This window comes from Pinus tabuliformis, chromosome 2_2 (assembly GCF_031772625.1).
Source record: "Pinus tabuliformis cultivar Carrire ecotype Pingquan chromosome 2_2, CPIR1, whole genome shotgun sequence".
Lineage (NCBI taxonomy): Eukaryota > Viridiplantae > Streptophyta > Pinopsida > Pinales > Pinaceae > Pinus > Pinus tabuliformis.
In genome coordinates, this window is record NC_142300.1 from 1,060,396,746 (window position 1) to 1,060,409,260 (window position 12,515).

The following is a 12,515-nucleotide window of genomic DNA, read 5'->3' on the forward strand; positions in this document are numbered from 1 at the left end:
GATGACATAGTAGGTTGATGTGGTTGTTTAAAACGAACTCAGGCTACTTTAAAAGTAAACTTGCCTTTCTCTATTATGAAATTTACCTCTTGGGACTTGTAGTGGCATTATTATTATTATATAAACTAAGAGGTGAACGTTGATTAATGGGTAGATGACGTAGTAGGTTGATGTGGTTGTTTAAAATGAACTTAGGCCAGTTTAAAAGTAACATGTATATAAGTTTAAAAGTAACATGTATATAATTTTAAGAACATATGCCCTTTCATGTTTCATGGGAGAGTGTGTTGTTGCGGGGAAAAGTATCCGACTCGGAATGACCCTATCCCTACTCTAAGGGTGATAGTTCCTTAGCAACAACAGAAAGTAAAGCTTTGATGTTTCTTCTTTATGAAAGTACAGAGAAGGAGAAAAGATTGACCAACCGATGTCTTTCGCTATTGTCGATCCCGCCTTCTCTCTTTGCCGCTTGCTCCCAGCTCCTTGCTCCTTTGCCGGCCCAGCTACACAAAGATCCTGCAAAGACACAAGAAAGGGAAACTACAAGAAGCATGTACTCATAACTGATCTATGGATTAGAACAAATCAAATATACAAATATGAACAATACATCATTGCAATACAAGTATATAGAAGAACCTCAAAAGCTTTATTGATAGAAGAAAAAGGTTCTGAGAGGGTTACAACCATAAAGGCTCCAATCCAGCAGCACCTCCCAGCAGCAAGAAATCTCCTCTTCTCCTCCTTAAAAGCAATCACCCAATAGCTCTAACTGTAAACCAACAGCACTTCCTTACTTTGCACAAAATTCCAGCTTCCCTAGACCTCATAAGAGAGCTCTATATATAGGGTAAATGGAGAAAGGATGAGTCAGCTTGAGACTGGCATGAAGCTGCCTTGTGTCCTCTCTCTCTTCAGTTAAACTTCAGTTATTGAGTCCACTTGGAGATCCTTGCTTCCACACGGAGATCAAGTACCTCTTACTCATCATAGGGCGAATTTGCTTATCCAAGTGTCTTCTGGAAGCTTCCTGGGCATTTGACACCTTGCAGAATGACTGTGCCACTTGGCCAATCTCGCCCAGCGCAGGTAGCCTTCAGCTCTTTTGACATTCAACGCAGGTACAGAGTGGGACAGTTGACATTCAGCGCAGATGCTCAGTGGAGCAGTTGACATGAACTTAAAATTGCCTGTTTTTGAGTATTTTCAGGTGGAGAATTGATAGGAAGTGCTGTGGTTTGCTGACCTTGTTCATCTAGGGGTAAGAACAACATGTTTAGGGACTTTGGATCCCTGTAATTATCGACATTTCATGCTCCATGCTGCGAGGCACAAAAATGTCTATAACATGTGTCCACAAATTTCTTATTACAACTTTTTTCACCATTATTTTTTTTAGTGCGAGGAGATGAATTTAGCTTTGATGGTTAGATCAACTAGTTTATAGCCAATCAGGAATCTTTTTCTTTAATATAAAAAAGGTCACAAGTTTAACTCTCTCGTGCTTCTTAGAGTAAGAACTCATAATCCCTTTCGTTGTCTCTCTCACAGAGAGGCATCATAGTCCCTTTGAAGTCAAGAGTTCAACACTATTATTATCCCTGTTGGATGAGGGTTTTTATTTATTTTAAATATGATTTATGTGATATGAATATAAAATTTCAATGAGATATTGACAATTATGTTGTAGTTTTTTTTTCCATATGTTGTTTTTGAATTTTTTATTATAATTTATGTTATATAGATATAAAGTTATTTTTTTGAAGATGGTATATTTTTTTTAAATTTATTAACAAAACTAAAATATTTGTATTTTTTAATAATTTTTTCAGAGAAAAACTAAAATATTTTTGGTATTGGTGATTTGTATTAAAAAAATGTTACAACTACAAGTATATAATGCTATTAATGTGTTCTTAAAAAGTTTTTCAAGAGTGATTCCTAATGTTTAAAAATGATCAATAATAATTAAGAATACTAAATAAATAGTTATAAAATGCCAATAGTATTTGAAATATAAATATATATAGAATGCAAATAGTATTTGAAATATAAAGATACATCATCATACAAGTTTATTAATTATTATAGTTAATAAAATACATATTACTTAAATAATTATAAAAAGAGAATATTTTGATATATAAAAATTATTTTATATATAATATTATTATATATAAAATTACATATTTATATAATAAAGTAGGTTTCAAGATTAATTAACTATTTCAGCTAAACAATATTGAGTAATTAATAATATTTTAATAAAAATCACATAAAGATTATACTAACCAACACATTTTTAGATGAGGAATATCAAGTTTTAAAAACAAACCAAACTAACACATTTATGATGAGTAATTTTATATTTTAAGTAGAAGAGAGATCAAAGTTAATATTTTCAACACACTCTTTTTGGGAGTACTTGAGTTTTCATCAATTTCTTTATCCTTTTTAAATTTTGTATATTGACCTCCATCACAACCTTCTATATTGAGTTGTACTTCCACTTGATTCCTTAAAGACTATTGAATCAATTTCATATTTGTAATTACTGAACTAATAACCATTCTATTTACATACTCCATCTATCTAAATACATTACTCACCATGGTACTCAAACAATATCATATTTATAATAAATAAACTACTATCCATTTTATTTTTTAAAAAAGGGGTGTAAAACCCTAGAAGAAGCTGAGTACATACATCATAGTCTATACATGAGACATATCGCTTCATGAAACTGGAACCTAGGTGAAAAAGTCATCATTAAACCCTCCCAACCACCAGAAATATCTTCCTTGACAACTACCCATTCTATTTACATACTACATCTACCAAAAATACATTGCACACCATTATACTCCCTAATTTTATAAACAAACAATCTACAGATTAAATCTACTAAAATCATATTACAATATAAACTCACATAAAACCAACATAATTTTGAATAATAAACCAGCATTCTACAAATTATTACAACATAAACTCACATAAACCCAATACAGTATTACAATATAAACTCACAAACCCGATATAATTTTGAATAATAGACCAGCAGTCTACAAATTATTACAAATAAACTCACGTAAACCCAATATAGTTTTGAATAATAGACGAACAGTCTACAAATTAAATTTACGTGAGCTGATATTACAACATGAACTCACATACACCATATGGTTTTGAATATTCATCAACATTTATTAATTATACTCTATATAATTTCCAATACATCAAGTAACTGTATATGTAAGCATTGCGACAAAAAGGAATCATACATTTATGAAATAAGTTATAGATAACTGAGAAAAAAAAGGACCACCTCAATGAATCTCACTGCGAGAGCTTTCACATCTCTCATTCTTACCAAGTTACTTATCGACCTCGGTTCACAGGCATCGGTGACATGAGGTGATATGAGAATAGACGCAGGGAATCAGACCATAGTTACCAAGTTCGAATTCGAATTTGATTCGGTACCGAAAAAATTTGGTTATTTAAAATTTAATACGGGAAAAATTCGGCAGTACAGTATATTTGTTATTCCAATATTTTAAATAATTTAAATATACAATTATAACTTTGAAAACAACAAAAACTCTTTTAAAACGGTTTCAATTATAAATATTGCAGATAAAATTATATAGTTTTATATTTAAAATAGCAAGTAAAATAGTAAGTTTTAAGAATTTTTGTATTGATTCATTCACCCACTTGCACCACAAATTATGACATTAATATAAAGTGAATTTTCAAGAAATAATATATTACAATGAATCACATAAATTCCACATTATTAAGTATTTTATGGTCACAATGAAATGGTATATTAAGTGTGTACAAACAATGTTTAAAAATATACGCTTATATTATCATTATTTATTTTTCAAACCAAACTCACGTCTAATTTATAAAGTATAGTAACAAAGTCTATTATTTAGTATAATACAAAATGTTAATCTGTATAATTGAATACTTAATACTTACTCAAAATAATAAAAAAATTTAATATGTATACTTTAATACTTACTCAAAATCTTAATTAAGAAAATCCACTTTAAAAGAAATTCCATTTACTAATATAATTGAGATAGTATTTTTGGGTTTTACTCCTAATTACCAAATTCGGCGGTACTGTCGAAAAAAATTAGAAAATTCGTTAGTTCGATTCGATTTGCGAATTAATTCGAAAATTCGGTTTCGATTCGGTTCACTAAATATTACGTTCACGGATTAATAATCCACGCCTGTTGCTTGAAAAACCATCGGTTCGCTCCTTTTCATAAGGGACATTCTGAGCCGTCCTCCGAGGGTTAACACCTCCATAGATCAGGTCGTGAACTCTTCCAGACCGTTAGCCTTGGTTTCACTTGGTTGGGGCAGAGTTTCAGTCTGCCTTCCACCGAATATCAAAAACCTTACAGCTACCTAACCCGCTAACACCCCGGCGAAGAGAGTCATTATTTGTGTCACATCCTCGAATTCGACAGAACGCTTTCCTGTTATCTCTCAAATTATAGGCATTGAAGCGATCGAGCGAGAGGGATCAGATAAGACTTCAGACTGACGAGAGTGGGAAAGTTGAGGAATTACCGCTGACATTGCTATTATATTCTTAGACTGATTCTTAGACCGTACTTTCATAATTTAGTGAAAGGCCTTATCCAAAGAACTTTTTACTTGCAATTTTGGTTTAATGAGTTAATGTTATTGTACCTTTCTAATCGAGACTGTAGTTTTCAATTTACAGTTCAAAACTTTTTTAAATTTAGGAAATAGCATGAAATTTTCAGACTCGTGTTTCAGTGTTGGAGACATCCAAAGATAAAAAATATCTACACGTTGCAAAACACATTGGCTGCACCTTGACTGTGCATGGTTGCCCACATGATATAATGTTATATTCCCAGCTACGAAGCAAAACTACTTAGATTCCAGCTTCTTATTAGCTATCTTCCCCAGGCACTTTCCTGTTCGTAGGCTACTTAGAATAACGGAAGAATCCACAACAAATTTTGCAATAAGATATTAAGATATTTTCATCGGACTTAACATAGCTCAGACAGTTAAACATACAGGTCACATTACCGGAAATCTTTATCATGTATTCCACACAATGTTCATGCAAATTTCGAGCAGGGTCTCCATCGAAATTATATGCACCATTTCCTACCACTTGAAAATGAAGAACTCGTGAGTTTGAAAGATAATGTCGGATTTGACCGATAATGCCTGATCGTTTAGAGATGGCCGTTGACAACACACTTACAAAGACAAAAATATATCCACATACTTATATTACTCTAAATTTTACATATCTAGGAGGTTACATTTCTCACATACTTTTGGGCTCTTTATAAGAAAGTTACACTAAAATAAAATTTGCAATAAAGTTATATAATTCAATAGACAATATTTCATATATACAATAAGTAAGGCTTTGAGATCAATTCACTATCTTAATTTGATACCTAGATAGTTGAAATATATCTCAACCACACAAAAAATTAAAATAATTTTTCAACCACATTTAAAACTAGAAACTAATTTACAACCTCCTACCCAAACAACATTTCATTTCACATAGAAATTACACTAACACATCACTTAATATCTACTGGACAAAGCTAATAGAAGTTAATATCTCCCATACGAAACTCCCTCTCCGATCCTATACTCGGTACACATCACTTAAACCAACTAAACTGTGAGGCAACATCATCCAAAGTTCAATCCTGGCTATTACAACCGAGTACACATCATTTACACTTATTATTTTTTTGGATGGTAAAAGAGAGGGGAGGGGATGTCAGGTTAGGGGAGAAGAGAGTCTACTTCTTATATACCGATATAATTGTGAAGATCGTTTGCAGCACGGTGAGCAAAAGTATGACAGTTGCGGCAGTCAAAGCTAAAGCATTCCACGGCGATGAAAAATGAACCTGCACAAGCTTCCCAATCTGGACTTTGATTTTATTATTGTAGTGCGCATTCACCTTTTCTGTCAGGTTGTCGAAGTCGTCTTTCCTTCTCACGGTGACTTTCTCACCTAGACCCTTGAAAAGGTCGGCAACCTCCTTGTCACTCCCCAACCAGTTTTTAACGACGCCCATTCTTCTCATCAAGGCCACGTCTTGTTCAGTGTCGATCAAGTCGGTCATGAGACCCACGTAAAAACTGACGTAATGTATTTCAGATGGCTTGCACATCTCATAAGCAATCAAGTTACGCAATACTCCCCCTGTGCGATCCATGATAGAGATAGGAGGAAGGAAAATTGTGGCGCTGTTCTCGTCAAACTTAATCTGCTTGATGCAGCCTCCCTGGAGTGCTGAAAATTTGATCCCAGCGTTTCTTAATTCTACTGCGTGAGGGATTATTTGGGCGTCATTCCGTGCTCTGCTTTTGCCTTGGAGCATCCTAATGCACTTATTACTGCAACCGTGAATGGAGATACAACACTTACCTTCATCTACGCGCTCACCCTCATTGGAAGCTGGAGATGCAATTACGGTGTGCAAGAAATCCAAAAGATGATGATGATGACAGTACCGTTGCTCATGTATATCCAAATTTGTATTTTTGAAAGGGATGAGGAAACTCGATATACCTGCCGCCAGATAGAAAAGGTTCTCTCGGACATCAACGGCCGAGTTGAGCTCCAATTGTAGTAGCTTTAGGAGAACGATGAAAGGTACTTGATTTTCAAGAATCAAAATGTCGTTCAATACATCTTTTGCAGCATAGCAAAGCTTGTCGTTACCAAAAATAGGCTCATAGCACTCATCCGCCTCCTTATCCCCAGCCCAAGTTCTTAATACTTCTATAACGAAGCAGCCGTCCAAACACAGCATCCGAGAGAGTTCCTCTCCATTGCAATTGATGTTTTCTTCGTAGCTGTCCCTGATTTCCTTCTCCAGCTGGAGTATCTCCTCCATTGCACGATCGGCGAAATCCATATCATTTGGATCAACTGGCAGGTTCTTATGATTATTGAATCTCTTCATCATTCTACGGAGGGCTCTTCCTTTGTGATGACCCATTGAAGGAAGCGCTGCACTTCCGTGATGATATGGACCCAACGAAACTCTTTGGGGGACATATGCTTCCCTTTTTGTGTCTTTCAGGAACTTGGGAACCCTGAATATTGACACATCGGACGGTGGCCTGTTACGAAGATGGGGACAACGGGGATCATCTCGAATATAATCAGTCCATTCCTTTTCGCTGACCATTTTCTTGATTATGTAGCGTAAGGTAATTGTATCAGTTAGTTCTACTGCGACATCCTTCTATCATCACTCTTGGAATCTGGTTCAGCATCAGGCTCTCTGCATCGTGGGCCGCAATTCTGAATTATATTAGTGGATAAAATTCACCATATAAATCTTTAAAAAAATTCAAAACTTAATAATCCAACTTCTAGAACTCAATGAAATCAAATCACACTTCACTCAATGAAAAACAAATTATGTGTTATAAAAACAATAATTTATGTAGAGTAAAATGTTAAATTAATTATATAATTTGATGTTTATAGGATTGGTTTTTATTTTTTAAAAATGACTATCTTAAAATTTATATTTTGATTGATTTGTTATATTTTATAATTTATTATCAACCTATATAATTCATTGGTGGAATATACATAACTTTCAAACTACGTAATTCATTGACGGAATATATATAACTGTTTTAATAAAGATTGATTTATTATTTTTACAAATAAAATGGAAAATTTAGTAAAATGTTCTTATAAAATCAATTAAAATACTTAATTAAATATTAAGTGATTAATTATGAAAATATATAATTAATTAATTTTGTAATATAACAAATCAATCAAAATATAAATTTTAAGATAGTCATTTAAAAAAAATAAAAACCAATCCTATAAACATCAAATTATCTAATTAATTTAACATTTTACTATACATAAATGATTTTTTTATAATAAAATAAATTAATACAAATATTTATTAATCATATTAATTTATCATCTAAACAAATCCAATTGAATGAGCATAGAATTATGTGATTCAATAGAAATGTTGCCTTTCATAATTTATTACTTTTATAATAAAATAAATTATTATTTTTTTTTAATATTTAAATTATATAAATTTATACTAAATAATTTTTTGTGAGTTAGAATAAAAGAGTGAGAAATCTTAAAGCATTTCTCTCCATTTCTTAGATGTTAAACCAAATGAAGGGTGGTCTAGAGTTTGAACTCTTGATCAGCAAAAACAAACAACCATATTAAAGAATAAGAATTTAATTAACAAATGAATAATATTTATTTTAAATATTTCACAAAACATTTTTTATTTTATTTATATTTATAAAAAACAATTATTTTATTAAATTCAAAATTATAATTATTATTTTTTATGAAAAATAATAATATTTTATAAAAAATAAAATCGTTTTTTTAATTATTATATACAATAATAAACTCAAATTTCAATCTTGATAAGTTTCCCCGTTTATGGAAAAATATAATGGAAATTCTGAGAACATCATGAGGGGAGAAATTAAAAATGTTCAACCCTTCAATACACTTTCAGAAATGTTGCTTCGCCAACCGCCTCATCTTCATCGCAAGATCCATATCTTCATGAAAATATAATGTTGCTTCACCAACCGCCTCATCTTCATAGCAAGATCCATATCTTCATGAAAATATATGAGGTAGATATATTCAAGATTCATATAAACCAATGGCCATCATCTTTCAATAATTATGAAATTATATGTGGATGTATGTTCAATTGCTGAAAGCCCAATACAATGATTGAAGACTTATTGCCTTACTTCAGAGCAAGGTAAACGTGGCCAATGTGGAGAGCTTAACCATCACTAGAAATGAAAAAATAAGGTGGTGTCGGTGTTTTCGTGCCATCGTTTCTCTCTTGTTTTTGTTGGACATCGCTTTTGCTTTTGTGGATCGTTGTAGAGTGACATGCCATCACTGTGACTATTAGTGTATGTTCTTTTCAATTGCACAATGCATAGCTAGATAGATTGACTATCAATATGTTTTTGGCATGAAGATGGCTATAGATGGCTATGCTACTAAGTAGCATTTAAATCTAAGTGGTATATATAAATTGTTGAATTATATTTGTTTGTACGTGTTATATACATGGAATAAGTCCAATACATAGCTAGATAGATTGACCCATAGTACGCTTTTGGCATGAAGATGCCTATGCTACTAAGTAGTATTTAATCCTATGTGGTATATATAGATGGTTGGATTATATTTGTTTGTATTTTTTATATAGATGGTTAGATTTTATTAAGAATGAGGATTTTTATTAAGAGTGATGGTATTTAATATCTTAGGGTTTATGTAATTTAGGTTTATTATTTTTTGGGGTTTCAGTATTGATTTTTTAGGTTTATTATTCTCTTGGGTTTATAATATTAATTCCTTGAGTTTATTAATCTAAGGGTTGATATTCCTAGGGTATAATATTATTTATAGGCTTTGTAATTAATATTAATCTTAGGGTTTAATATTATTACCTAGCGTTTATAGTTCCTTGGATTTGTAGTATTAAATCTAAGAGATTATAAACCCAAAGGAATTAATATTATAAACCCAAAGTATATAAACCTTAAAATAAAGATGGTTAACCATGGTCAACCATGATCTAACGTTGCATTGTGACAAGGATTGTCTCAAAATCGAAATAAATCATTGTCAACCATGATCAACCATGTTTATTTTAGGGTTTATAATACTTTTCTTAGGGTTTATATACCTTGGGTTTATAATATTAATCCCTAGGGTTTAATATTATTCCCTTGGGTTAATAATTCCTTCGGTTTTTAGTATTAATCCCTTAGGTTCATATTATTTCTTTTGGTTCATAATTCTCTTATGAAACCATCACAAAAAGGTAGATCAACGACTTAAAAAATATCCTCTTCGAGGGGGAAACCTCATTTACATTACATAAATGAACAATTCTTTGATGATACAAATGACAAGACCTTCTTTGTATATATAGGAGTCTAAGGGGTCAAAATATAATCAGAGCCTACATAACAATAATAATGTAAGGGCACAACAATAACAATAATGGGCTTCTATGGGGCACCATAAAAATAATATGGGGGCTACATGGGCACACCAATAACAATAAGGACTCTACACTAGTAATATAGGAACCTAACATGCCTCTCTCCTTCAAAAAAGTGTTGTCCTCAATGCTTGAGCAGTTCGGGATGCCTCTGTATAAAATTCTCATCCTCCCATGTGGAATCTTCAATGAGTAAGTTCTACTTAGTGAGATACTCTGAAATTGATCAATTACATAGCTATCAGGTTCTTATTTCCGTGACTGCTTCAGACTCAAATATGATTTTTCCTTCTTTCTCAAGTTCTCGCAACACTCATTAAACTAGAAGCTTGTACTGATAACCTTCTTTAAGCATGAAACATGGAAAACTGAGTGTACTTAAGAAGATGTAGGTAACTCCAATTTGTATGCCATAGTACCAATATTTTGAACACCTTGTAAGGACTGCAATACTTGGGTGATAATTTATTCTCTGTCTTAACTTTTTTTGAGAGAAATTTGTTTGTATGGTTGTAGTTTTAAAAATACTCAGTCACCTACATCAAAACTTCTTTCACTGCGATGTTGATATGCCTGTTGTTTCATTCGATTACGTGCCACATTGAGATTATCATTTAAGAGATTGAGAACTTGTTGTTGATGCTTGATGTGACCTTCCACTGCTTGAACCCCTTGAATTTTCTCTTAAATGTGATGTGATGGACAGTGGATGATATCTATAAAGGGCCATAAATGGGGTCATTTTTTCTGCAGTATGGAAGGAAGTGTTATAAAACCATTCAGCTAGAGGTAACCACTTGACCCATTGTGTTCGTTTATCAGATACAAAACAACAAATATATACTTCCAAACATTTGTTCACTATCTTGGTTTTCCCATCAGATTAAGGATGATAAGATGAGATATGAGCTAATTGAGTACCAAGAGAAGAAAATAATTCTGTCCAAAAATTTCCAGTGAAAATGGGATCTCTCTCACTTACTTTAATCTTTGGGTTTCCATGAAGATTTTGAATTGTTTTAATAAATGCAGTAACAACTGTAATGGATTTAAAAGGATGATACAATGCACAAAAGTGTGCATACTTGGTAATCCTATCAACTACCACCATGATGACACTCTTTCTTTTAGACTCAGGTAAATTTGTGATAAAATCCACTGAGACCTCCCAACGTTGACTTCGAATGGCTAAAGGTTGTCACAAACTTGGGGTCTTAATTGTCTCAAATTTATTGTGTTGGCAAAGCAAATGTTCTGCCATAAACTTCGGAATATCATATTTATGGCCATCCCAAAAAAATTCCTTCTTGACCCTATGGTAAGTTTCTAAAAATCCCAAGTGCCCTCCTAAGGGAGAGGTGTGCAATTCCAAAAAATATTTTGTTTGAGTTGGGAATTCTTACAAAGATATAAGCCATCTTTGTACAATAATGAATCATTTTTCTAGTTAAATGTATTAGATGTATTGGGATCTTGCTCTAACTTTTGAATAAGTGACCACACCTCTTCATCATTCTTTCGTTCATCGCTTGATTCAATTATCCACTCATGTTGGATAATAAAAATGACACAAAGCAATGTTTCCACATCCTCATCTTTTTTTGAGAGTGCACCTGCAACAAAATTTTGCTTCCCTTTTTTGTAGATGATTTCAAAGTCATAACCCAACATATTTTTCAGCCATTTTTGTTTCTCTTCTAAAGATAATCTTTGTTCCAAAAATGATTTAAGACTATCATGATCTGCTTTTACCTTGAAGTGTCTTCCCATTAGGTAAGGTCATCATTTCTTTAGTGCATATAGTATTTCCAACATTTCATTCTCATAAATAGGTTTGTGTAAATACTTTCCTTTGATTGGATGACTTTAAAAAGTAATAAGCCTTCCTTCAGAAACACCAATTCCATTTCATGAGGCATCACATTCCACAATAAAAAAAAATAAAATGTGAAGTATGGCGTAGCTAAGACCAGTGCTTGGCACATTACACATTTAAGATGTTCACAGGTCTTCGTTGCTTCTGGAGTCTAATAAAATGCATCTTTCTTCAGTGATGATGTTAGAGGTGTTGCTATTCTCCCACAATTCTTCACAAACTTGCGATAATACACTGTCAACCCGAGAAATCCTCGAAGATGCTTTATGGTTGTGGGGATTTTCCTTCCTTAATGGTTTTAATTTTTTTAAGGTCTACCTTAACACCCCCATGAGATACAATATGACCCAAATATTTGACCTCTTATATTCCAAAGAAAAATTTGGAGGTTTTTGCATATAATTGTTTCTCTCCCAATAGTCTGAGCACCTTGTCAACATGTTGAACATGATCCTTCCAAGACTTGTTGTAGATTAGTATATCATCAAAAATTACTAACACAAACTTTCTAAGGAAGGGTTTAAAAATGGAATTCA

General features: G+C 32.5%; 1 protein-coding gene across 4 annotated transcripts in view; it reads right to left on the reverse strand.

Annotated features, from left to right (window-relative positions):
- Window positions 1-12,515, reverse strand: part of LOC149197041 (putative UPF0481 protein At3g02645) — an 85,303-nt gene that overhangs the window by 24,874 nt on the left and 47,914 nt on the right. For 3 of the 4 annotated variants that reach the window (XM_089403830.1, XM_089403828.1, XM_089403829.1), the window contains exon 4: window positions 5,497-7,340. The exons of the other annotated variant lie outside the window; for it this stretch is intronic. In XM_089403830.1, the coding sequence (XP_089259956.1) occupies window positions 5,841-7,244 (1,404 nt within the window). In that variant the 5' untranslated portion in view covers window positions 7,245-7,340 and the 3' untranslated portion in view covers window positions 5,497-5,840. Of the gene's footprint in view, window positions 1-5,496; window positions 7,341-12,515 lie in introns of those variants that run through there. 4 annotated transcript variants of the gene reach the window in all.